Raw genomic sequence first — 24,355 nt, 5'->3', positions numbered from 1 at the left:
ATTGATTGTTGTAGTCGCCTACATTTTCAAAAAACCAACGTTTTTTCTTTCTTGAAAGTGATGATGTTATGTTTTGACTATATTTTGTTAAAATAATACGTATCTTTATATTTTTTGATAAACGTAGTAAAAAAAATAGAAAATATGACTAATGTTAAATATGAATAGCCCAAATCCCATTTTCGACAAAGCTAAATTCACGCCTTTGACCACTTTAAGGATCATTTAATTAGGTCCAATCCAATTGAATCCGAGGAGTAAATGTAAATGCTACAATTCTACTTGCATCTATCTTTAAAAAAATGATTAAATTGGATTATAAACTGTAACATCCGGATTTCCAGGTATGATAAAATGAGTATAATTTTCTAAAGTTATGAGGAGTGACTCGACGAGTTGGCGCCTTAACTCGTCGAGTAGGATCGCGACTTGGTGACGTGGAAAATGAATGGACTCGACGAGTCGACACGCTGACTGGCCGAGTCAGCGTTGTTGGCAGAAACCCTAATTATTTCGGGCTTGGGCCTATTTAAAGGCACTTATAGCCTCCTTGGGCCAAGTCAGCGTTGTTGGCAGAAACCCTAATTATTTCGGGCTTGGGCCTATTTAAAGGCACTTATAGCCTCCTTGGGCCGAGTCAGCGTTGTTGGCAGAAACCCTAATTATTTCGGGCTTGGGCCTATTTAAAGGCACTTATAGCCTCCTTTGGTTGTTGAGTTAGGGCTTGTATCACCTTTTGGATGGGGTTTTGGGTGCATCCAAACCCTTTTTCGGGTTATTTTGTAGATCTGGACCTTGTGAGGTCCAGAGAACCAGAAAGTAGGTAGCTTTGAGTGAGTAACTTTGGAACCTTGAAGCTATGATGCTTCAATGGAGTCATAATGGTCTATAGAGCAAAATACACCATGCATGAGCCTCAAGTTCAGACCTTTATGTGATTTTTGGGTGTTAGAAGGTCAGATCTATAAGTTAGAGAAACAGATCTGACCTCAGAAGGCCAAATGAGTATTGCCATGGAGGAAACTCGCCGAGTCCATGAGAGAACTCGACGAGTCGGATCGGGTTGCCTCGTGATTCGTTATCAGTGGAAACCCGTCGAGTGAAAGGTTAACTCGACGAGTCGAGTGAGGCCTTAGGAGGATTCAGAGGACACGCATGGACTCGCCGAGTCACCCGAGTGCACTCGACGAGTCTGGTCAAAGTTGGACCGTTGACTGGGTTGACTTCAGTTGACCTTGGGGGCTTGGTCACACTGATTCAAGAGAGGCCATGGAGGGGTAGAATGGTATTCTACCCATTCTTTAGAGATGAGAACATGAGGAGAGTATTGATTAGAGATATTATCATCTTGATAGGCGGAGGCTAGGTCGGGGATATCGAGCACGAGAGTTTACTAGACATCATACGAGGTGAGTCTTCTCACTATACATTACCTAGAGTGGTATCCATGTGCAGACCGGAGGGTCTTATGTGTTATGTGTTTACTTGAGATTATGTGTATTGTGATTTATGTATGTTATGCGATATTTAGACCGGATCGGAGGGTCCAACGATTTAGATCGGACCAGAGGGTCCAACGAGCTAGACCGGACCGGAGGGTCCAACGAGCTACGTGACTGGAGGGTCCCGCTGAGACACATTGACCAGAGGGTCTTATCGAGTTATAGCCTCGGGTGGCTTAAGTGATGTATGTGGTATTTTTGGGAACTCACTAAGCATTTATGCTTACCGTGTTATGTGATATGTGTTTCAGGTACTAGCGAGGATCGCGGGAAGGCGCCGACATGATTTGTACACACTGGCAGAGGATTATGTTTTTGAGATTCTGGGATATGTTTTATTGTGATGACATTTGATACACATGAGATTTTGAGAATATTATATGAGTTTTATTGTGTTTGAAAAATGAAAAATTGTCTTAAAATTTACGTCGTTACATAAACACTCATTATTTGAAATTACAATTCACTTATAATGTTTTTCTAATAGTAATGGTTCCATGTTATTTCAAATTGCTTCATTGCTTAATTTTCATTAATCTGTATATGCAAAAAGAGAGTTATATATAGTAAGAATTTAGACTGTACATGCATTATCATTTATATGAATTCTTACAATTTCAAGGCTTCAAATATTTAGAAAAAAAAAGTATAGAAATAGGACTGGTTAGTGTTAGAAAACAGTGAAAGTTAATAGTAACAATATGGTTAAAATGCCAAATTTAACCTTGCGAACCCAAACTTGCACCTTAATCCTAGAGATTGGTTTATCAAGCTTGTAAACACTTTGATGATATTTACTTTCATTTCTTATTTATTACACTATCGTACTTCTGGTTTTCTTTCTTATTAGGGCTTTGTATTAAACTGTCATACTTCCAATTAAAGCAACACACTTTCATTCTTTACTGTATTATAACATCCTACTTTCTTTTCTTTCTATGACAACATTGTATTTAAAGTACAAAATTTTAACATGAAAAATAAAAGTAGGATGATATAATAATAAAAAATAATTAAAGTAAGTTGGTTTTCCTTAAATTAACCCAAAGAAATATTAACTGGGTATTTTGGTCAAACATACACTCACACACAGCACACACAACACACACATGAAAGTTGTAAATTGTAATTCCACCAATTAACTATAAACACCGATTTATATCACAAAAAAGAATGCAAAAAAGTTGTAATTATACTTTTAGCCAAGTTTATGGGCGTATTTTCTAGTTTCCAGCAATGGCTATAACATCGTATAGGTCTAATCCAGCAGCAAAATGAAATAGATAAAACACATATCAAAAAGATAGAAATATAAGAGCTTGAAACACCTTATTTCCACTCTGGCTTGGGATCATTGTAAGCCACTAAAGTTCAAATGACATAGCGATCAGAAACTGTCACATTCATAAAAGCATTAAAATATGAACAAATATAAGAGCTTGAATGCTTCTTGATTAATATATAGTGACAGAGGCCTCGCCTATCAAAATGTCCATATAAAACCCCTTCTACACTTGCAAGGCCGTTTCCAGAATTTAGGACTTCTTTCTTCTTTCTCATGGATTCTACTCTAATTGCAACCAAAATGCATAATGCCTTTTTCTTAGATATTATCAAAATAGACCATAATGCCCTTTTCTTGTAACACCCATAAAATTTGAGCCAAATTAAAACATTTTAATCATTCAAAAACCATTACGTTCATACAAATCGTTTTCAAAATAGTTTAAACATCAGAGTATCCCCCAAAACCATATCATATAAATCATAAAACATGAGGAGCAGTACGATCACGCCTTCGCCATGCCACGATCTCCTGAAGTACCTGAAACAATACACCGAAACTGTAAGCCCGAAAGCTTAGTGAGTTACCCCCAAAATACCAACCACACATATCACACTCATAACATATCATAAATAGAACAACCATGCACATCGGGTCTACTGTGTGACTGGTCCGCCCGCACCGGGCCTTCAGTCCACCTGGTCCACCCTCCGAGTCTAGCCATGTACGTCGAGTCTACAGTGTGATTGGTCCGCCCGCACCGGGCCTTCAATGCACCTGGTCCACTCTCTGAGTCTACAGTATGACTGGTCCGCCCGTACCGGGCCTTCAGTCGGCCTGGTCCACTCCCCGAGCCTCGGCATGTCTGGTCCGCCCTCTTGGGGCCTTCAGCATATCCGGACCGCTCGCTGGGCCTTCGGAATATCCGGTCCGCCCTGGGTATGTTGGCCTTCAGCACAAAGCAGGACCCGCCTCAACCCAACCCCCGTCAAACAACCATGTGCACATAAAACAATCAATCACATAACAATCCTCAACCAGACAAACAGTCTAATATATCACATAGCATATTAACATCCTAACTAGGATTCCGACCTAACCGGTCACTAGCATAACATTACCCTATATACCGGGTACCGACCTTAACCAGGTCACTAACATAACACCATCCTAAATACCAGGATGCAGATCTAGCAAAACAATAACATAACAAACAATACCTAGAATTCCATCCGATAAAGGGCCGACCTTGGTGCCGTAGACCCTGTCGATATAGAGAGGATAACTCACCTCGCAATTGCCGACTGAAAGGATAAGATCAGCTGCTCCGATCACCGACACGAACTCCACCACCGAACACTACCAAAGAACCAATTCCATAAATACCAAAATCACCAAAATACCCTCAGAAGTCAAACTGGTCAACTCTTGGTCAAAGTCAAAGTCCTCAGTCAAAGTCAACCTCCCTGACTGACTCTACTCGCCGAGTCGACACGTCGACTCGTCGAGTCCCTATACTCAGAAATTCCCATAACCCGAGTCTACTCGCCGAGTCACCCCAAGACTCGTCGAGTCCAACGATCTCCGAGTCCCATCCTGTCCAACTCACTGAGTCACCCCTCGACTCACTGATCTGCGTCTTGACCAAAAGGGGTTAGGGGTTCTGCGACCAGACTCGTCGAGTCCACGACAATCTTCAATAGACTCGCCGAGTTGTTCTTCCAACTCGTCGAGTCCAAGCTCATCATCATAAGACTCGCCGAGTCACCCATGCGACTCACCGAGTTACTACGTGACTCAAAGTCTGATCTCTAGCCCGACTCGCCGATTCATCTCCCAGACTCGTCGAGTCCATACGTGCATTCCCAAAATCTCGAGACACAGAGCTGCTCCTTTGCTCCAAACAATAGATCGGGGTCTCTATAGTCCATTAGCAACATAAAGTTGCTACCTTTACGTGCTTCTTGCCCCATAATACCAAAAACCAAGCTAGAAAGGGACTTAACTCTTGGGGAAAGGCTTTTGCATAGCAACCAAAAGGGCTTTCTGCATCTTTGATCCAAATAGAGCTTAGATCTGGAGTTTCAACTCCAGATCTAACTTATACACCAAGATCTCATCGTATCATCTCTAAACAAGCCCTAAAACTTCCATGAAAATGGATATAGAAAGGGGAAAGCTAAGGATAACGATTCATTACCTCCAAAACGACCTCCTGCTGAAGAGTAATCTGAATCTCCACAAATCTCCTTGATCCAAGCTTCTTGATCTTCAAGATCTCTTCACAAAACACTTAACAAGGCTCCAATTTGCTTCCAATGGCTCTCACTCACGATTCTAGGGTTTCTGGGTCTCAAAGGGGGCTAAGGGAGTTGAGGGGAGGACATTAAGTCCTTTAAATAGGGTGCAACCCCGAAGATTAGGGTTTTTCCTCGACCAGCACTGACTCGTCAAGTCCAGCCGCCGACTCGCTGAGTCAGGCCACTTAACCCCGTGCCACGCACCCGCTTCGACTCGGCGAGTCAAGAGACCTACTCGCCGAGTCCCTTCCTTTATTTTCACTTAGCACCCTTCAACTTCTTGCTTCCGAACTTGGGATGTTACAATTCTCCCCCACTTAAATTAGGCTTCGTCCTCGAAGCCTGCGGTAACACGAACTTCCGGATGATAGTCCACAATGCATCCACTGATCTCAAACCGGCGCAGATTCCTTCAATCACTGCTATCGAATCCGTAAAATCCATCTCTTCCCTTGCAGGGTCCTGATCAACTGCTTCAAGCCGGCCATCGACTTCTTTTCTCTGATGACAACACTCATCAACTAAGTGTCACCTGAAGACACTACCTTACTTCCGTCTTACGCATTCATTCGTAACCTGCGAAAACTGGATACCACAACACCCACTGAGCTCCGCCAAGACACTAATTCATCTTCCTTCGCCCAAGATTGGCGATAACCCTGACAACTAGCAACCTGGAACGAATCCTCATGATGGAATACCCCAGGTTGGAATACCACCACATACATAACCCAAGCCTACAACCATACTCGGAACTAAGGACCTTGTCCTTGCGTCACCCTCGAACCCTTCGGTTCGACACAACGGAGTGCAATCCACCCACACTTCCCTATCGCGATCTCTAGGTCCTTGACCTCCGACTGTAATATCCTTATGTAGTCTTCAGCACCGGTCCAGACTGCTCCCGAGTCTGTTATCCTACTGAATCACCTTCCTCTGTCCCTTTCCCCGATCTGGAACCACTATCCTCCTCCTCTTCCAAGGAGACCGAAAACATGCCTGCGCATCATCCAACATTGCCACAACCTCAACGGGCATCCAACCCGTATGTGCTTCCATATATCTGGTACACTCCTAGTGCTTACTACCAATAACTGAAGCACTTTCGATCATCCATTCACTCCACTGCCTCCCTTTCAGAGGACCCACACTCCTTCCGGAGTTACATACCTTTCCTTTCCAGGAAATCTACTCCACAACCATAACCGCACTTATAAGTGCCACTGAGCTAAACCCCACTCTACCGATCCACTAACACGTACAGAGTCTTTAGCATGACTGGACCGCCCTTCCAGGCCTTCAGCCTATATGGACCACTCTTAGAGCCTTCAACATGTCTGGACCGCCCTCCTGGGCCTTCAGCCTGTCTGGACCGTTCCCTGAACCTCCGACCGACTCCATCATCATGATTAATACTTGGGGCCAGACCATATCGATTACTATTGCATGGTGACTTATTCACTCATTCTCCTCCTATCGATCCATGAACACATACAGAGTCTTCAGCATGACTGGACCGCCTTCCCAGGCCTTCAGCCTATCTGGACCACTCTCAGAACCTTCAACATGTCTGGACCGCCTTCCTGGGCCTTCAGCCTGTCTGGACCGTTCCCCGAGCCTTCGGCCTGACTGGTACGCCTCCCGGCCTTCAGTCTATCCGGACCGCTCAAATGCCGTCGCACATCACCCTGAACCATTCCTTCCCGGAATCCCTCCCATGCAGTCTGTTCTAGCCCTCTAGGGGTTCCGAACTCCACATCCGTTCTATGAATCTTTTACCCCGGCCTGATCCCAGGCCTCTCAACAATCAATCACTTTCTCTGAAAACCATGGTCTGTTCCCTGCCCCACGTGTCTATCTCCACATTCTCGGCTAGCACAATGCTGAAATCCAACAGCTAACCATCCCTGGATGCATGTTGTTCCACCGGAGAATTTTCCAATTCTCCCCCACTTAGTGCATCGACTACTAACCACCGTTCCCAAAACCGGCATGGCTCAAACGCCCTTACTCCCTATATTCCCTCTTATCCATGAACTGACTCCCTCGGGAGTGAGTAACCTTCACCGTATAACCCTTCCGCCATCGCACACCTGAACTCCAAGGAAGTTTGAATCTCAACTGAACACTCCTCGCAACGCAGTCGCTATTCCAAGCAACGAGATCATATACCTTATCTTTCGACCAAGAATCCTCCTGAACACTAACTACCACTCCTAACTACTAAGATCCTCAATCATACTATGAAACATGCGGAACAATGCAGACAGATTTACAATACTACACAATCAACAAGATAACAAGATATCAAAAAGGAAACATACCCGCAGCTGCATCCGGCTCTGCCCTGACCTCCTCTGCTGTAAGCTGAAAAGCGCGTCCCTGAGCCCTCGGAGGCTCCGCTCCACCCTGACCCCTTCCAGTAATCCTCAAAGTGGCCGGTGCCGGAGCCTGCACCGTTCCTGCAGCAAACTGTGGGCAGTTGGCCCTCAAGTGTCCAACCTGATGGCAATGATAACAAATCCTCATATCCTGCACCGGGGCTGACTGACGGCAATCCCTCGTATAATGCCCCTCTCTTCCGTACTTGCGGCACGCACCACCGGACCTACAAACTCCGGTATGACCCTTCCCACACTTTTCGCAAGTGTGGCTGCTCTGACTCCCAATCTTGGAGTCAACGGTTTTGAACCGTTTCGGCGCCGGCTGCGACTGCACCGGGGCCTGCCTCTGCTCTCGCAACTGCAACTCAATCTCTAAGTCCCGCCGCCTGGCGGCCTCCTGCAGCTCTAACAAGGTATCACATCTTTGTGTGGACACAAACTGCCTGATGTCCCTCTTGAGCATACTCAGATATCGGGACATCTGAGCCTGCTCTGAAGCAAACTCTGGGCAAAACATCGCCCTCTCAGTAAACATCCTGGTGATCTCCGTCACCGACTCTGAATCCTGCTTCAGCTCCAGGAACTCCTGAGCCAACCTCTCTCTCTCAACCCGTGGAACATAACGGGTACTGAACATTTCCCGGAACTGATCCCACGTAACCGCAGCCCGCTGCGCGTCAGAATAAGATCCCGTAGTCAACCTCCACCAATCCTTCGCTCCGAGCCTCAAAAGGTTCAGAGCACACCTCACCCTCTAATCAGCAGGGCATGAACACGTGAAGAAACATCCCTCCACATCTAACAACCACCTCATAGCAACGATCGGATCCTGAACTCCATCGAAAGTAGGGGGCTTCGTATTATCGAAGTCCCGATACTGAAAACCTCGACCGGTTCCTCCCCCTGCCACTGCTACAGCCGCTGTAGCTGCCGCGGCAGCCGCCTCCGCAAGAGCTGCATAACGCTCATCAAAGTACTCAACCATGGCAGTTTTGATCGACCCAAACATTTCCGACAACTCGGCCCGGAACATAGCAGCAACCTCATCATGCAGGATCTCACGAATCCTGGCATCCAACTCGTCCGTACTCATCTGACCAATGACCTCGGGTGGTACTGACCCATCCTGACCACCCTCTCCCGATCCTGATCCCGAACCGGATCCTGCCCCGAAACGCCTCGTAATCACCATACTACAATACACCAACGAGACCCTTAGACACATCTCATAATCACCCGGGGACTATCTCATAACCGATACCCTAGAGAGTTGTGACTTCCTTGATATGCGTATGGGTCCTGTGCTTTCAGTAGTACGGGCCCATACTACCTTCCACACCTACCCATATTTGTCTCAAGTATCACCACAACACTCTAACCATATACACACACCCGCTCAATCCTCACTCCTAGAGGAAAAGCTGCATATCTCAAATAAGGAAAACCCTAGGCTAATAGGCATCACATAATCAGGCAATTCTATCATGCAATTCCTGAAGATCCGTAGCCTAGTACTAGCATGTTGTTCTAACATATCACATAATCAAATAACTTGTATGGTATTTTGGGGTCTACTTACTGGCTCTGGCTGATCGTACCCTCTGCATCCTCCTTTACTTATTTCGAAAACCATTTTGAAAATCCCTCCCTGATTTGAGACTGGATTCACACGAATGTTCCTCCAATTCACTCAAACCAAGGCTCTGATACCAACTTGTAACACCCATAAAATTTGAGCCAAATTAAAACATTTTAATCATTCAAAAACCATTACGTTCATACAAATCGTTTTCAAAATAGTTTAAACATCAGAGTATCCCCCAGAACCATATCATATAAATCATAAAACATGAGGAGCAGTACGATCACGCCTTCGCCATGCCACGATCTCCTGAAGTACCTGAAACAATACACCGAAACTGTAAGCCCGAAAGCTTAGTGAGTTACCCCCAAAATACCAACCACACATATCACACTCATAACATATCATAAATAGAACAACCATGCACATCGGGTCTACTGTGTGACTGGTCCGCCCGCACCGGGCCTTCAGTCCACCTGGTCCACCCTCCGAGTCTAGCCATGTACGTCGAGTCTACAGTGTGATTGGTCCGCCCGCACCGGGCCTTCAATGCACCTGGTCCACTCTCTGAGTCTACAGTATGACTGGTCCGCCCGTACCGGGCCTTCAGTCGGCCTGGTCCACTCCCCGAGCCTCGGCATGTCTGGTCCGCCCTCTTGGGGCCTTCAGCATATCCGGACCGCTCGCTGGGCCTTCGGAATATCCGGTCCGCCCTGGGTATGTTGGCCTTCAGCACAAAGCAGGACCCGCCTCAACCCAACCCCCGTCAAACAACCATGTGCACATAAAACAATCAATCACATAACAATCCTCGACCAGACAAACAGTCTAATATATCACATAGCATATTAACATCCTAACTAGGATTCCGACCTAACCGGTCACTAGCATAACATTACCCTATATACCGGGTACCGACCTTAACCAGGTCACTAACATAACACCATCCTAAATACCAGGATGCAGATCTAGCAAAACAATAACATAACAAACAATACCTGGAATTCCATCCGATAAAGGGCCGACCTTGGTGCCGTAGACCCTGTCGATATAGAGAGGATAACTCACCTCGCAATTGCCGACTGAAAGGATAAGATCAGCTGCTCCGATCACCGACACGAACTCCACCACCGAACACTACCAAAGAACCAATTCCATAAATACCAAAATCACCAAAATACCCTTGGAAGTCAAACTGGTCAACTCTTGGTCAAAGTCAAAGTCCTCAGTCAAAGTCAACCTCCCTGACTGACTCTACTCGCCGAGTCGACCCGTCGACTCGTCGAGTCCCTATACTCAGAAATTCCCATAACCCGAGTCTACTCGCCGAGTCACCCCAAGACTCATCGAGTCCAACGATCTCCGAGTCCCATCCTGTCCAACTCACTGAGTCACCCCTCGACTCACTAATCTGCGTCTTAACCAAAAGGGGTTAGGGGTTCTGCGACCAGACTCGCCGAGTCCAAGAACAGACTCGCCGAGTCCACGACAATCTTCAATAGACTCGCCGAGTTGTTCTTCCAACTCGTCGAGTCCAAGCTCATCATCATAAGACTCGCCGAGTCACCCATGCGACTCGCTGAGTTACTACGTGACTCAAAGTCTGATCTCTAGCCCGACTCGCCGAGTCATTTCCCATACTCGTCGAGTCCATACGTGCATTCCCAAAATCTCGAGACATAGAGTTGCTCCTTTGCTCTAAACAATAGATCGGGGTCTCTAGAGTCCATTAACAACATAAAGTTGCTACCTTTACGTGCTTCTTGCCCCATAATACCAAAAACCAAGCTAGAAAGGGACTTAACTCTTGGGGAAAGGCTTTTGCATAGCAACCAAAAGGGCTTTCTGCATCTTTGATCCAAATAGAGCTCAGATCTGGAGTTTCAACTCCAGATCTAACTTATACACCAAGATTTCATCATATCATCTCCAAACAAGCCCTAAAACTTCCATGAAAATGGATCTAGAAAGGGGAAAGCCAAGGATAACGATTCATTGCCTCCAAAACGACCTCCTGCTGAAGAGTAATCTGAATCTCCACAAATCTCCTTGATCCAAGCTTCTTGATCTTCAAGATCTCTTCACAAAACACTTAACAATGCTCCAATTTGCTTCCAATGGCTCTCACTCACGATTCTAGGGTTTTTGGGTCTCAAAGGGGGCTAAGGGAGCTGAGGGGAGGACATTAAGTCCTTTAAATATGGTGCAACCCCGAAGATTAGGGTTTTTCCTCGACCAGCACTGACTCGTCGAGTCCAGCCGCCGACTCGCCGAGTCAGGCCACTTAACCCCGTGCCACGCACCCGCTTCGACTCGGCGATTCAAGAGACCTACTCGCCGAGTCCCTTCCTTTATTTTCACTTAGCACCGTTCAACTTCTTGCTTCCGAACTTGGGATGTTACATTTCTTATCCCCCACTCCATCTCTTGTTAATATATTGCAATCCAATGGTAAAACCCCAATATTGTACCTAAAAATAATAAGATGAAATTACCCTTTCTCCTTCCTGTAAAGCCCCAACAACACTTTACAACTGTTCAACCTCCCATAAAGGAACTGGAAGTAGGGTAAATAGACAAAAATAAAAAACGTTATAATTTAATAAGATGACCAAGGTATGATGTTTTGATAGAGAAAATTGGAAAACGTTTCATTTTAGTCATATATCATATAGTTAAGGATGATATTAGCAAGAAATAGTCTTTTAAACAATTTAAGCCACTAATTATTACTTATTACCTTTCCATGATCAACATGACCCATGATGGTTTGAACATGGTTACTTCAATGGTTCTCATTTCAATACCTGTAAACATGTACACACATATAGTTAAGTTAGGGTAACTGGTTGTGGTTTTTTAAAGTAAGGAAAAGGAAGCAAATAAAAGATGGTGGTGTGACATGCTTATTCACATGTCCTTTTTGATGATCAACAAAAGTCGCATTGTTATTCACATGACATGGTTGCTCTTTAGGACCAAAACTCAGAAAATGAATTCACAACAACTTTTATCGGTTTTCATCGTCAAGGTTCAGCTTTGGTGTTGATTTGATTGGTGGTGAAGGCCTGCAACATACAATGACAATGAATAGAAATAAGAGCTTGCTTTGTTGTAGTTGATGTTAATGCCAAAACACCCTGAAAATGAATGTAACTGGATAAGTGGAAAAAAAGAAGGTAAAAAGAAATTTATATGGGTTCATCAGTACCACAAGATAGAGGAAATAAAAGGCTAACATGGTGTTGTATCCATGTTACTCCACCATTAGTTGACAGTTCTCAAGGTAGCCAGTACAACAACTCATATTTATCACGTTCTTTAATAAAATCATCAGTTTTGATGTCAATCCTTTGACCACAAACTGTTCAATTCCATCTTTAAGAATCCATGTTTCATTAGGTACATACTTTTCTCCCATGTAAGTGAAAGGGGTAATAAAACATATACATTCCACTTTATATCGGTTTGCAATTGGCTTTATCCCAAGTCTAAAAATCTCCAAGATATTTCTCTAGGAGCTTGACAGGTGCTCGATCCATTAGAGCTACATTTTGGAAACTTTTAGAAATTGCTCATAGGTTCATAAATAGTTTGTAGATTAACCACATACTTGTATTCAAAGCACCAATGAAATCCATATCAACATTCTATAAAATCAAAAACATGAATCGAGTAGAAATCACCACATTTTGTACATCTTATGGGAAAACTGTCATTAAACGACCAACCACTATAGATCTGTTTCAATATTGCCATCATCTAAGAGAATAAAACTTCAATTTCCATTCACCTTTTGTACTTCCTATCAACAATTTCGAACAAATTCGCATCTATGAAACAAAAGTTCCATAGGTATCATAAAATAATAGAATATCAATAACCACAAAAAAGAAACATTGAGTATATGCTTATGATAACCTGATGTTTAGGGCACCAGAAAAGATTTTTCGATACATTGCAACAAACACTCAACTTTTGTCTGCTAACCTGCAACAAACACAATAAAGAATCATTATAAGCAACAAATAGTTGTTGATTGAAGGGTGTGCGACAACCCAGTTCTTTTTGAGAGAGAAAGTACAAAGGAGAGAGGAGGAGAATGGTGGAGCGGGTTTGTATTAGGGATGAATGGTTTGTGGTATTGACGCTATGTATAATGGAAGGCATGCCAGATCGACAGATATCAAGGTTTGTGAGTGAAAGAGATAGAGAAGAGATATTGAAAGGGTGGATTGAACCCTAGTATGCTGGAATTGTTCTTGATGACGATGAAGGCAAATGGGCACTATATCCAGAATTTATGAACAAAGAACGCGAAGATATGGAGAAATTCCGAGAAACGGGAAGGAATTCGTCAAAATAATAGACAATAGATGTGAAATCTTACCATTATAAGCACCAAAATTTTCAAACTACTGAATATTTCTATATATGTTGCAAGTAGAACCATCTCAAGAACCACCTGTAGTTGGTATTTGTGGTGGCTATTAGTAATTTTTAGAGAATGAGAGAGATACCGACAATGAAAAGGGTAAACTGTGATGGTGCTCTGGTGGGTGTTACTAATGGCGGTGAAATAACACAATCTGATATGCTTGATCAAATCCCCCGCCAGATCCCTATAAACTATCTCCTTTATCGGCGACTTCTAGTTCATATTGGTGGGGAAGAGAAGGCGGCGGTAGTGATTTTGAGAAGAGAAAAAGAGGGAGATGGATCAAGAGAGAGCCATCCATGGCACATCTAAAACATACTAACATCGTGTAGGCACAACGATTCTCTATTTGTTGGAATTGTTTCTGGTGGTGGTGGCAACGTTTCTTTATAAACAGAAGAGAAACAAGAGAAAAGGGACTCAAATCCAATATTTAAAGGAACAAATTGAGAATAAGTCTTCATGTTGACCGATTCATTTTGATTCACATTAGTTAGGTGCAGATTTTTAAGGGATAAAAGTGAGACTATGTAATCAACGATTTGACTAAATAAGATTCAATGCATAAGTTCATTGTACAACTTGCTTTTGAACTTGTACCTCTTAAAATTCAGCATTTAAGGCTAAATGCTTATTAAGGTATAAAGATATATATAACTTGGTTCCATTCACCCCATCACAATCCTGAATTTCCTTATCATTGTTAGTGATTATCACTTGAAACACAACTGTCCATCTGCATCCTCTCCGTTTGATTTGAGATTTTTCTTATTATTTGATGATAAATTACAAGCAATAAATGCAAATTTTGTGCATCGAAGACACTTTAGTTTTCAGTTTATATGTTTGTTTGGTAAATTGTCGGGAATCTGGCATTGAATAGTAATCTGTTGGATTTTCTTATGTATTTATACATAGAAATTCATGGAATTTTAAACCGGTTACAACTTGTGGAAAGTAATGGATGTTTGGATCCACAACTAGATTTATGATTTCGTGATTGGAGAGGCGTGGAGGCTGGAACTTTATTTTTTAAGGAAGGAGCGTTTGTGATCGACAATGATAAAACATACATGTGAGCTGAAAATGGGAGTGGTTAGTGACATATCTGTAACATCCATAAAATTCATGAAAATTTAAAACTTTTCCAAGCATTCAAAAACTATTATTTATTACAAAATGTTTTCAAAATAGTTTTATATCAGAGTATCCCAGAAATCCAAATCATAAAATGTGAGGAGGTGCACGATCACGCCTTCGTCTTCCCGCAATCATCCGAAGTACCTGAAACAAAATCCAAAAATCAAAGCCCGAAGCTTAGTGAGTTCCCCCAAAATACCCATACACACAACAATATACATATAATCACAAACAACATACTATGGGTGCAATCAACCATCGGGTTGGAATACCCCCCGACCCTCAACCATCGGGTTGGAATGCCAACATAATATGGGTCCAATCAATCATCGGGTTGGAATACCCCCGCCCCTTAACCATTAGGTTGGAATACCAACATACTATGGGTCCAATCAACCATCGGGTTGGAATACCCCCAACCCTCAACCATCGGATTGGAATGCCAACATATTATGGGTCCAATCAACCATCAGGTTGGAATACCCCAGACCCTCAACCATCGGGTTGGAATTCCCACGTATTACGAGTCCAATCATCATCGGGATGGAATACTATCACTACCAATCAAACATGTGCACCTATATCAGATAATCATATAATAATCTACAGAGACAACATACTAGGGTCCAATCATCCTCAGGATGGAATACCCTTAACTACCAATCAAACATGTACACATATAACAGGTAATCACATAACCGTCTACACACAGTTAAACCGATCTACAAATCTCTAATCATAGCAACATCCTATCTACCAGGATACCGATCTAACGATCTCATTAATAATAAAGCAGGATAGCAATGCAAAGGGTCGGCCTTGGTGCCTTCGACCCTTGAGTATAGCGAGGAAAACTCACCTCACAATGTTGAACTGTAGTGATAAGATCAAACTCCCGAATCACAGCCACAAACTCCACCACCTATAACCACCATAGGACCAAGTCCATCAAAATCCCAAATTACCAAAATACCCTCAGAAGTCAAACCGGTCAACCCTTGGTCAAAGTCAAAGTTAACAGTCAATGTCAACAGTCCATGTTGACCTAACTCGTCGAGTGCAACTTGCTGACTCGTCGAGTTCCTTCAGAACTCCATGAATCGCGAAAACCTCATTCGACACGCCGAGTTTCCAGACAACTCGTCGAGTCCATATAGTGTCCAAAATGTCGGCAAAACCCTAACCAAATCGTCGAGTTATCTCACTAACTCGCAGAGTTTATGCAGAATCCAGAAAGCGGGAAACCCTCATCCAACTCGTCGAGTTGGCTATGCAACTCGTCGAGTTCCTTCAATCTTTTTCTCATTCAGACGCTTTTAAGCGAAACCAAGGCTCCAAACTGTATATCTAGTCTCCTAGGGTGTAGTTACCACGTAATGTTGTTAACTTTACGTGCACGCAAGGCTCCAAGAAGCTAAAACACTCAATACTAGCCTTAGGAAGAGGTTTTGGACATGGAGGAGGGCCAAAGCTTCATAAAGCTTGAGGCATTATGTCCATAAGGGCCTAGAGGAGTCCATATCTGAAACCATGCCCTTGTGACAAGCTCAAATCCGAAAGTGACTCCATTTTGCACTAGAAATGACCATTTCTTTCACAAGGGAAGATCTAAGCAACGAGAAGTCAACATAACTACTTTTTACCTTCAAATGAAAGCCAAGACGATGTAGATGTTGGATCTACAAGCTCCTTCTCGTTCCAAGCTTCTCAACCTTCAAGCTTCTTCAGTAAATGCACCAAAAACACACTTTTAGCCTCACACACACTCAAAATAGGGGTTAGATCGATTAGGGTTTGCTTCTGGTCGTGAAGAGGTGGGTAAGTAGGCTGGAAGAAGGGCTTAAGGTCCTTTAAATAGGGTGCAAACCCTAAAAATTAGGGTTTTTCATATCCAGCTCCAACTCGTCGAGTTGGGTCCTTCAACTCGTCGAGTTGGTCCCATAATCCACGCGGCCATAAGGGTTCCTACACAACGATTTGGGGCCTTCCAGCTCGTCGAGTAGACTTTCTAAAAGGCCCAAGATCCCTAGAATTTCAGCCCTGGAAATCAGGATGTTACAATATCTACATTGATTCGAGTGTGCATGTCCCTCATTAGCAGGATTCATACCCTAAATACTATCTAAAATGAACTATAATATGCTTGTTGATTTACTCCTGGACCCTGTGGTCCACCCAGAAAATAATCCCCTTAGTAGTTTGGAAATCGGAAAAAAAAAACTAAATTTCATCTTTATCAAAATAAATTATAGTCAAATGAGGATAGAAAAGAAAAGTTGAAGTATATGTAGATTATTTTATAACCAAATTGGTGCTAAAAAATTCCTTATATTCATTTAAAATATTGGACCTTGGTTTAAGTGTTTTTTTTGACCCGCCACTACGATATAGATATAAATAATGTTTTCATTAAATTTATCGAATAGCTTTTCGATTTATCCACTATTGGTGAATAATGATAGTGGTTGGATGTTATTCAAAGCATAGGAACAAATTGAATGTTCTTTCACATATAATTTATAAATTCTCAAAATAATAATAATAATTCTAAAATAATCAATTTAGAATAATCCATATGGATTACATGTCAACTCCACGTGGACCGATTATGCTGACTAAAATGCCAACCAGATTGCCATGTCAGTAGTGTTACCGAATTATTCATTCAAAATTCAGAAAATGACATTATTGATATTGATATGTGCATATTTAATCATATATTTTGCATAGAATCTTAATACGTTTTGGCTTTTTTATTGCAATTATTGAACAAAAGGTGCTTAATTACGTTTGAATTGTATTTTCAGCCTAAAAGACATGCTCGGAAGCAAAAGGAAGCAAGACTAGCTATTGGAAGCAATGGAATTGAAGAAAGAAGAAAAGAGTCAAAATCATGAAGAACTCAACGAGTCAATTCCTGACTCGACGAGTCATGACGAACATTCGCGAACATAGAAGTCCTTCCCGTACACGGATTTTTAATGAAGGACTCGGCGAGTCGGTCCCTGGACTCGACGAGTCAACCCTATTTCCAGAAATCTATAAATAGGGGCTTTGAGATCGACATCCGGTTTCTCTCATGAACCCTTGGAGGCTAAGCAACGATTGAAAGTGCTGCTGAGGTGCTGGAAACCAGAGAATCAACCCTACATTCGTTTTTGAGGAGAATCAAGGCAAATTTAGGTTTAATCTTTACTTAATTTTTTTGTTTGAGCTATGTATGAACCAATTGATTTTGTTTTTGAGTTAGTTTCTGCTGTAATCATGAGCCAAGACTCATATCTTCTGTTTAGGATAGATGATTTTGTGAATATGGTTTGATTTTTTGTGGTTGGATTAATTTAATTTGGTGAATATTGTTTTGTTAAGCTTGTTAAGGACCCTTATGTGTTAACAACAACTATTTTCTGTTAATTAGCCAGTAAATTAAGTTGCATGAACATCTCTTAATTGTTAATCTCATATGATTTATGTGAAAACATTGTTATATGCCTAGGAATAGCGAACGTGAAACTATGGTTAACTAGGGAATATGTAAGTTAATGTGTGAGCTTGTGTGACGAACCATCAACAAGATGTTAATTGAACGACCAATTCAATTAGCTACTACAAGTCTTACTTAACCCGAATCAATAAACTATGGAATTAGTTAATTTAACCAACTGACCATTGATTGAATTGATTTGTTTTCTAAGGATTAGTAATAACGAACGTGAACCTAATCACACTAATCGGTAGCCAATGCTAATTAATCCATTACACTTGCCATAAAAATCAACCATAGGAACAAATGATTCAAACCTAAACAGAAGTCTCCTTAATTATTGAATTTAGTTGAATTTTTGTTTGATTAGCTGTTAATTGCTTAGTTTAAGTGTTAGTTAAGTTTCTAGTATTGTAAAACTAGAGAAAACCCTTTCCTTTATTATTTGTTTTTAGATAATTCTAGTAGTTAGTTTAATTGTCGTTCCCTGTGTTCGATACCCTGCTTGCTAGATCTATACCACCAATTGACAGGTACACTGCCTTTTGTGTGTCTAATTTACATTAAAAAGTAGGAATAAAACTAGTTCGTTTCACACACATCAGATATCGTTTTTTATAGTTTTAAATACTTACAATATGAAAGGAGAGGGGGAAGTAGAGAGTTGGTCGAGTGTTGAAGTGTAGGCACCGAACACCAAATTTAGCATGTGTGGTCACCGAACACCGAAGGGGAGTGGTATTACCGTGCTACCACCAAGTAACGTCACACCACCGTGCACCTCCTTGTTGATAGTATGTTATTTTACTATGTCATAATAATAATAATAATTATGCATATACAAATGATGATTTGGTTATAATAGATTTCAGAATCCACGAAAGAAAAGCACAAGATAATGTCTTAAATATGAAAGTAAATTGATTTGTGTTAAATATGTAAAAAATGCACGAAGTTATGGGTTACTTTGTCAAATAAAAACAACAAAGTTAAAAGGTCGAAAAGAATAGGGTGAATTACACCAATCGTCCCTCGTGCAGGTGCTGAAAAGCGCGTTTAGTCCCTATTTTCAAAAATTAACTCGGACCGTCCCTCATTTGTTTAAAACATGCACACTTCGTCCCTTATACACATTTTTGTTGCAATATTAGTCCTTGCCATATTTGAAACGACCATAATCCCCTTTATGTTTATCTTTTCCAATTAATTTTTTGTTATTATCATTATTATTAATTAAGAAAGAAAAAAAAAAGATGTGGTCCCATTTCATACCCAACCATATCTCTCCACCCACCGTACCTTCCCTTTATTGTCTCTCTTCTCCAAACTCTTCAAAAACCCTAAAACCATTCATCCTTAAGCCACCGTCAGTGGATACCACCGTCGTTTTACACTCCGACCACATTCATGGAAACCACCGTCGTTTTACACACATCGCACTACAACCACCATCTTTTCCGGCGTAAGTGGTTTTGAACCGTTTAAAATCGATGCCTCCACATGTGATTCAGTCTTCGATCTTCGTCAGCTAGGGCTTCGTCACATGTACCCTGTCATCGGCGTCAGCTAGGGTTTCGATAGATGTCATCGCTCTATGTGCGTTTCGACATATGTATAGAGATCGATCTCTGAGATGAGTGGCTGAGATATAGAGACCATCGAGCTCCACGTTCAGAGTCGATGTAGGGGTGGTGGTTGGATGATTTCAGGTGTAAGGTGGAGAAGGGGATGAACAATGTAGGTTTCACCTGCACCTCCTCTTAATCGATCGCAGGAGTATGGTTTTATGTCCCCTACCCTTCGACCCTATATCTCTCAATCACATATTCCTCTTCAACTTTCTTCTTTTTTCTTTCTTTTGGGTTACAAGTCTGATCAGGTGAAGATTAGTAGATATGGTAGGGTAGGTGATGGTCTCGACGGTCGTTTTTGATGGAGGTTGGTGGTTGTCAATGGAAATAATGAACGGGGAGGGGAGGTGTCGGAGTTTAAAGATGGGAGAGAGAGAGAGAGAGAGAGAGAGAGAGAGAGAGAGAGAGAGAGAGAGAGAGAGAGAGAGAGAGAGAGAGAAGCGGTGGTTTCCGGCGACGGTGGATGGTGGTCAGAGATCAAGGGTGGCCGGAGGTGGATGGTAGCCAGAAGTGACTATAGTTGGAGGTGGTTGATGGCCAAAAGGGTTTGAACTCCTTTTTAAAGGATTTTCCTTTTCTAAAAATAATTATAAAAAAAATAATAGATAAGTTATAAACAATTAAAAAATAAATGAAAAAGAAAAAGAAAATGGTAAGATAGTCATTTTATGTCTGCGAGGGACGTAACGTGCACCTTTTAACGATACGAGGGACGGTCCGAGTTAATTTTTAAAATTAGGGACTAAACACGCTTTCTGGCATGTGCACGAGGGACCAGTGGTGTAATTTACCCAAAAGAATAAAACTATACTAAATGTCTAAACGTGTCACTTTAGATTCTACAAGGGTGTATAATGAAAACTTAAAATCCCTACAACTTATAAAGTGCAGGAAGTCATTGAGCACCTAGGGTTTTATTTTTCGCGAACAAGGAGGGGAAGCTGCCGCCGCCGCCATGGTGCTCAAGTACGATCTCTCTCATTCATTCCTTTCTTCATTTTTGATCGCCATATGATCGATTAAACATATACCGTCATCTACTTAATCTGTATCGCAATCCTGTATTCTTTCGTTTGGTCGATAAGAAATCGAAGATACATTTTAGAAGTTATTGCGATGATCATTTTCCTCAAATATCAAATCAAGATGTGTTTTTAGCTAGATTATTATCGTGCTTCGCTTGTCTGTAAGTTAAGCGAGAGCTTATTGCAGCAATCGTTCAAATACACTATTGGTTTGTATATTAGGGTTTTAAACACCATCGACTAAATCTCGTGAGCTACGATACCTTCGAAGTACGCAATAATTTCCACCATTTCAATTCGCAACTTCTCTGAGCATCTACATACATTTGATTTATTTTTTACTTCGGGATAAGATTTCGTCTGTTTCCGCGATGGGTCGTGTATGCTTTTTTTTTTTTTTTTTTTTTTTCTGAATGTTATGCCCAGTTTTACCTATCACAAGAGTGAAACAACTCCTTGAACATATATGTTATGGGCCAGTAGTATATTCTCACTTGATCTTCTGTTTATCTGCATTTTACATTAAGAACACCTAATTGGGATCTGTTTCTTATGTCGCTAAACTATATGCTATTTGAGTTTTGTTCTAATTTAATCTCTTTCCATATGTTTATAGGACCGAGTTATGCAGATTCAGTGGCCAGAAGATTTATCCCGGCAGGGGTATTAGATTCATTCGATCTGACTCTCAGGTAACACAATCACATCTTTCGTTGACTTGTTTCCCATTTTACATACCAAATTTTTGTTTCTTACTATCTATCCATCTCCAATTTAGGTCTTCCTCTTCGCAAATTCCAAATGCAAGAGGTACTTCCATAACAAGCTCAAGCCTTCAAAGCTTACATGGACTGCAATGTACAGAAAGCAACACAAAAAGGTTACAACTTTTCCAACCTCCATCTTTCTCTATACATCAAAAACTCCTTTTTTTTTGCTCAAGTTATTAACTCAAATGTTCTCAATCAGGACATTGCTCAAGAAGCTGTGAAGAAGAGGCGTCGTGCAACCAAGAAGCCATACTCCAGAGCCATTGTGGGGGCCACACTTGAAGTTATTCAAAAGAAAAGAAGTGAGAAACCAGAAGTTCGTGATGCAGCTAGAGAAGCAGCTCTTCGGTATCATTTTTTTTTTTTTTTTTCATCTTCTATGATGATGTTTTTGACTTGAAAGTGAAGAAGTATGTGATGATTTTTGTGAAATTGCAGTGAAATTAAGGAGAGGATTAAGAAAACTAAAGATGAGAAGAAGGCTAAGAAAGCAGAGGTGGTGTCAAAGCAGAAGAGTCAAGGAAAGACAGGTGGCAATGCCCCAAAAGGCAAGGGGCCTAAACTTGGAGGTGGTGGTGGAAAGCGTTAAAAAGTATTTGGTATTTACTAGATATTTTTATTATTATTACATGTTAGACAAGATTTTGAGTGTTTTGTATTTGTTTTTGAGGTGTTTCTAATTATTCACAAGATTTGTTATTGTGAAATTGAAGTGGTCTAGTTTCTTGATTTTTGTTTTGGTGCATGGTAACAACCAGAAGACTCGTGTTGGGTATGATCAATTCTAAAGGAGTCTAAACAATAACATGCATCGTAAAATCTAATTTAAAGTTTTAATTACATTAAAGTGGATCACGATTGATTGAATAAACAACTAACTGTCTAACTCAACCATAAAAGGTTTTTAGATAATACCTTTGATGTAAGACATGGTAATCACGATTGATTGCCGCTATATGTATACACATGAGTAGATATGAAAAGCTTGTTGATACCATCTTGAATCAAAGGGTTTCCTTCTATGGTTTGTAGCAGTCGATCACAATGAAAGGGAGGGGTGCTGTAATTTATAAAATCTTGATTCAAACATTTTAATGGTGTGAAAAATATGTTCTATAGTCCAAAAAAACCATATTTATTAAAAAATGTGAGGAAATTAACAACCATTTTTAAAACATTAGTCAGTTTTTATATTTTTCGTTTTCAATTTTGAACTAATACGAGGACATATCAAAATAGGAGTGTTAGGCTATCATCCGAACTCAAAGTTAAACCTTCAAGATAGTTTCAAAGATTCCAATCCCAATCTCAAGGTCCAAGCTCACAATGACAATTAGTTTGGGGCTTATGCACGCTGTGTTGATTAATGTTCTCCGTGATACTAGGACCAAATTTTCAACACCTTATTTACTTTTATTGTAAGAAAAAATAGGCTTGTTAAAGTAGCCTTTTAGGTAGTTTCAATATCAAGTTTGTTCTGTTTTTACGTTTGAAATGTTTTTCCCTTTCTAGTAGTATTCAATAAAGCTTTGGTTGTGAGTATTACAGTTGTAACCCTTCCTCCATGTTATCACGATTTCAGTTATTAAGGCTTTTAATCCATCACTTGGGAGTGTCTGGTGTTCAATTGTATATGCCAAAAATCATTCGATCATCAGAAATGTCTCTCGTAACAAACACCTCAAACCCTTCCAAAGAAAACCCAATTACCTTTCAGTGTCTCATTCTCACTTCTACGAATTACACGATATGGGCCATTAAGATGGAAGCTATAATGGATGTCCAAGGGTTATGAGAATCCATCGAGCCGACAACTGGTGTGGTTGTAGACGATAAGAAAAGCAAAATGGCTCGTGGCGTTCATCTTCCAAGCAATACTAGAAGAGTAGAAGATATTTTGTTGCAGGTGGCTAATAGGAAAACGACCCGTGAAGCGTGGGAGTCGCTAAAAACTTGGTTTGTTGGAGCAGACTCGGTTCAAAAGGCCAGGTTACACATCTTGAAGAGTGAGTTCGAGGCGCTCTGAATGAAGGACGGTGAGTCCATTGACTAGTATACTGGGATGTCTCGAAGTATAATAGTGGCTAGTGCAACATTGAACGACGAAGAACTGGTTCGAAAACTCTTTGATACGGTAACTGATAAATACATCCATCTTATTGCCTCCATGGAGCAATACTCATATGTAGAAGAAATGCATTTTGAGGAAGCAATAGGTCGATTGAAAGCCTACGAAGACAGGTTAAAGCTTCGACAACGAGGATCGACGGGGGAAAATTCATTATTGCTCACAAAGACGGAGGGCTAGACAACAAGTAAACACAACAAGTAAACAGAAGAGCAAAGCAGCTGATGGTCGTGGTAGAGGTTGGAATAATGATAAAGGCAGTAGAGGTAGCATACAAGGGGGTTGTGGAGCAGGTCGAGGTCGGGGTGATCGACATGACAGGAAATCGTCTCAAAAAGGTGGAAGATCGAATCAAAATCCATGTGACAAAAGTCACATAAGGTACTTCGAATGTCAACAATACGGGCACCACGCATTGAAATACCCGAACGGGAAGAAACAGGAACAAGAAGTGAACTTGACGAAGGGAATGGAAGATGAATCTACTCTCCTGCTGTGTGTTGAAGGGGATGACATATCAACAATGGTAATGCTAAATGAAGAGAAAGTGTTTCCTAAACTGCATGAAAGTCGGAACGATAGCAATCGCGACATGTGGTACCTCGACAATGGGGCAAGTAATCACATGACCAGGGAAATAAATTTGTTTGCAGAATTGAACGAAAGCGTCACAGGTCGGGTTCGGT

The 24,355-nt window shown here is 41.4% G+C and overlaps 1 protein-coding gene across 1 annotated transcript; it reads left to right on the top strand.

Moving 5' to 3' along the window:
* Positions 1–20,606: 20,606 nt before the first annotated feature.
* On the top strand, positions 20,607–22,274 carry LOC145138202 (large ribosomal subunit protein eL24-like). Its single transcript, XM_079072322.1, has 5 exons — positions 20,607–20,712; positions 21,388–21,463; positions 21,550–21,651; positions 21,741–21,889; positions 21,980–22,274. Exons 1-5 carry the CDS (start codon positions 20,702–20,704, stop codon positions 22,128–22,130), a joined length of 489 nt encoding a protein of 162 aa, XP_078928448.1. The 5' UTR covers positions 20,607–20,701; the 3' UTR covers positions 22,131–22,274.
* The last annotated feature ends 2,081 nt before the right edge of the window (positions 22,275–24,355 follow it).

This window comes from Lactuca virosa, chromosome 9, assembly GCF_052849685.1.
Source record: "Lactuca virosa cultivar CGN04683 chromosome 9, Lactuca_virosa_CGN04683_v6, whole genome shotgun sequence".
Classification (NCBI taxonomy): domain Eukaryota; kingdom Viridiplantae; phylum Streptophyta; class Magnoliopsida; order Asterales; family Asteraceae; genus Lactuca; species Lactuca virosa.
This window is presented reverse-complemented; position numbering and strand designations above follow the sequence as displayed.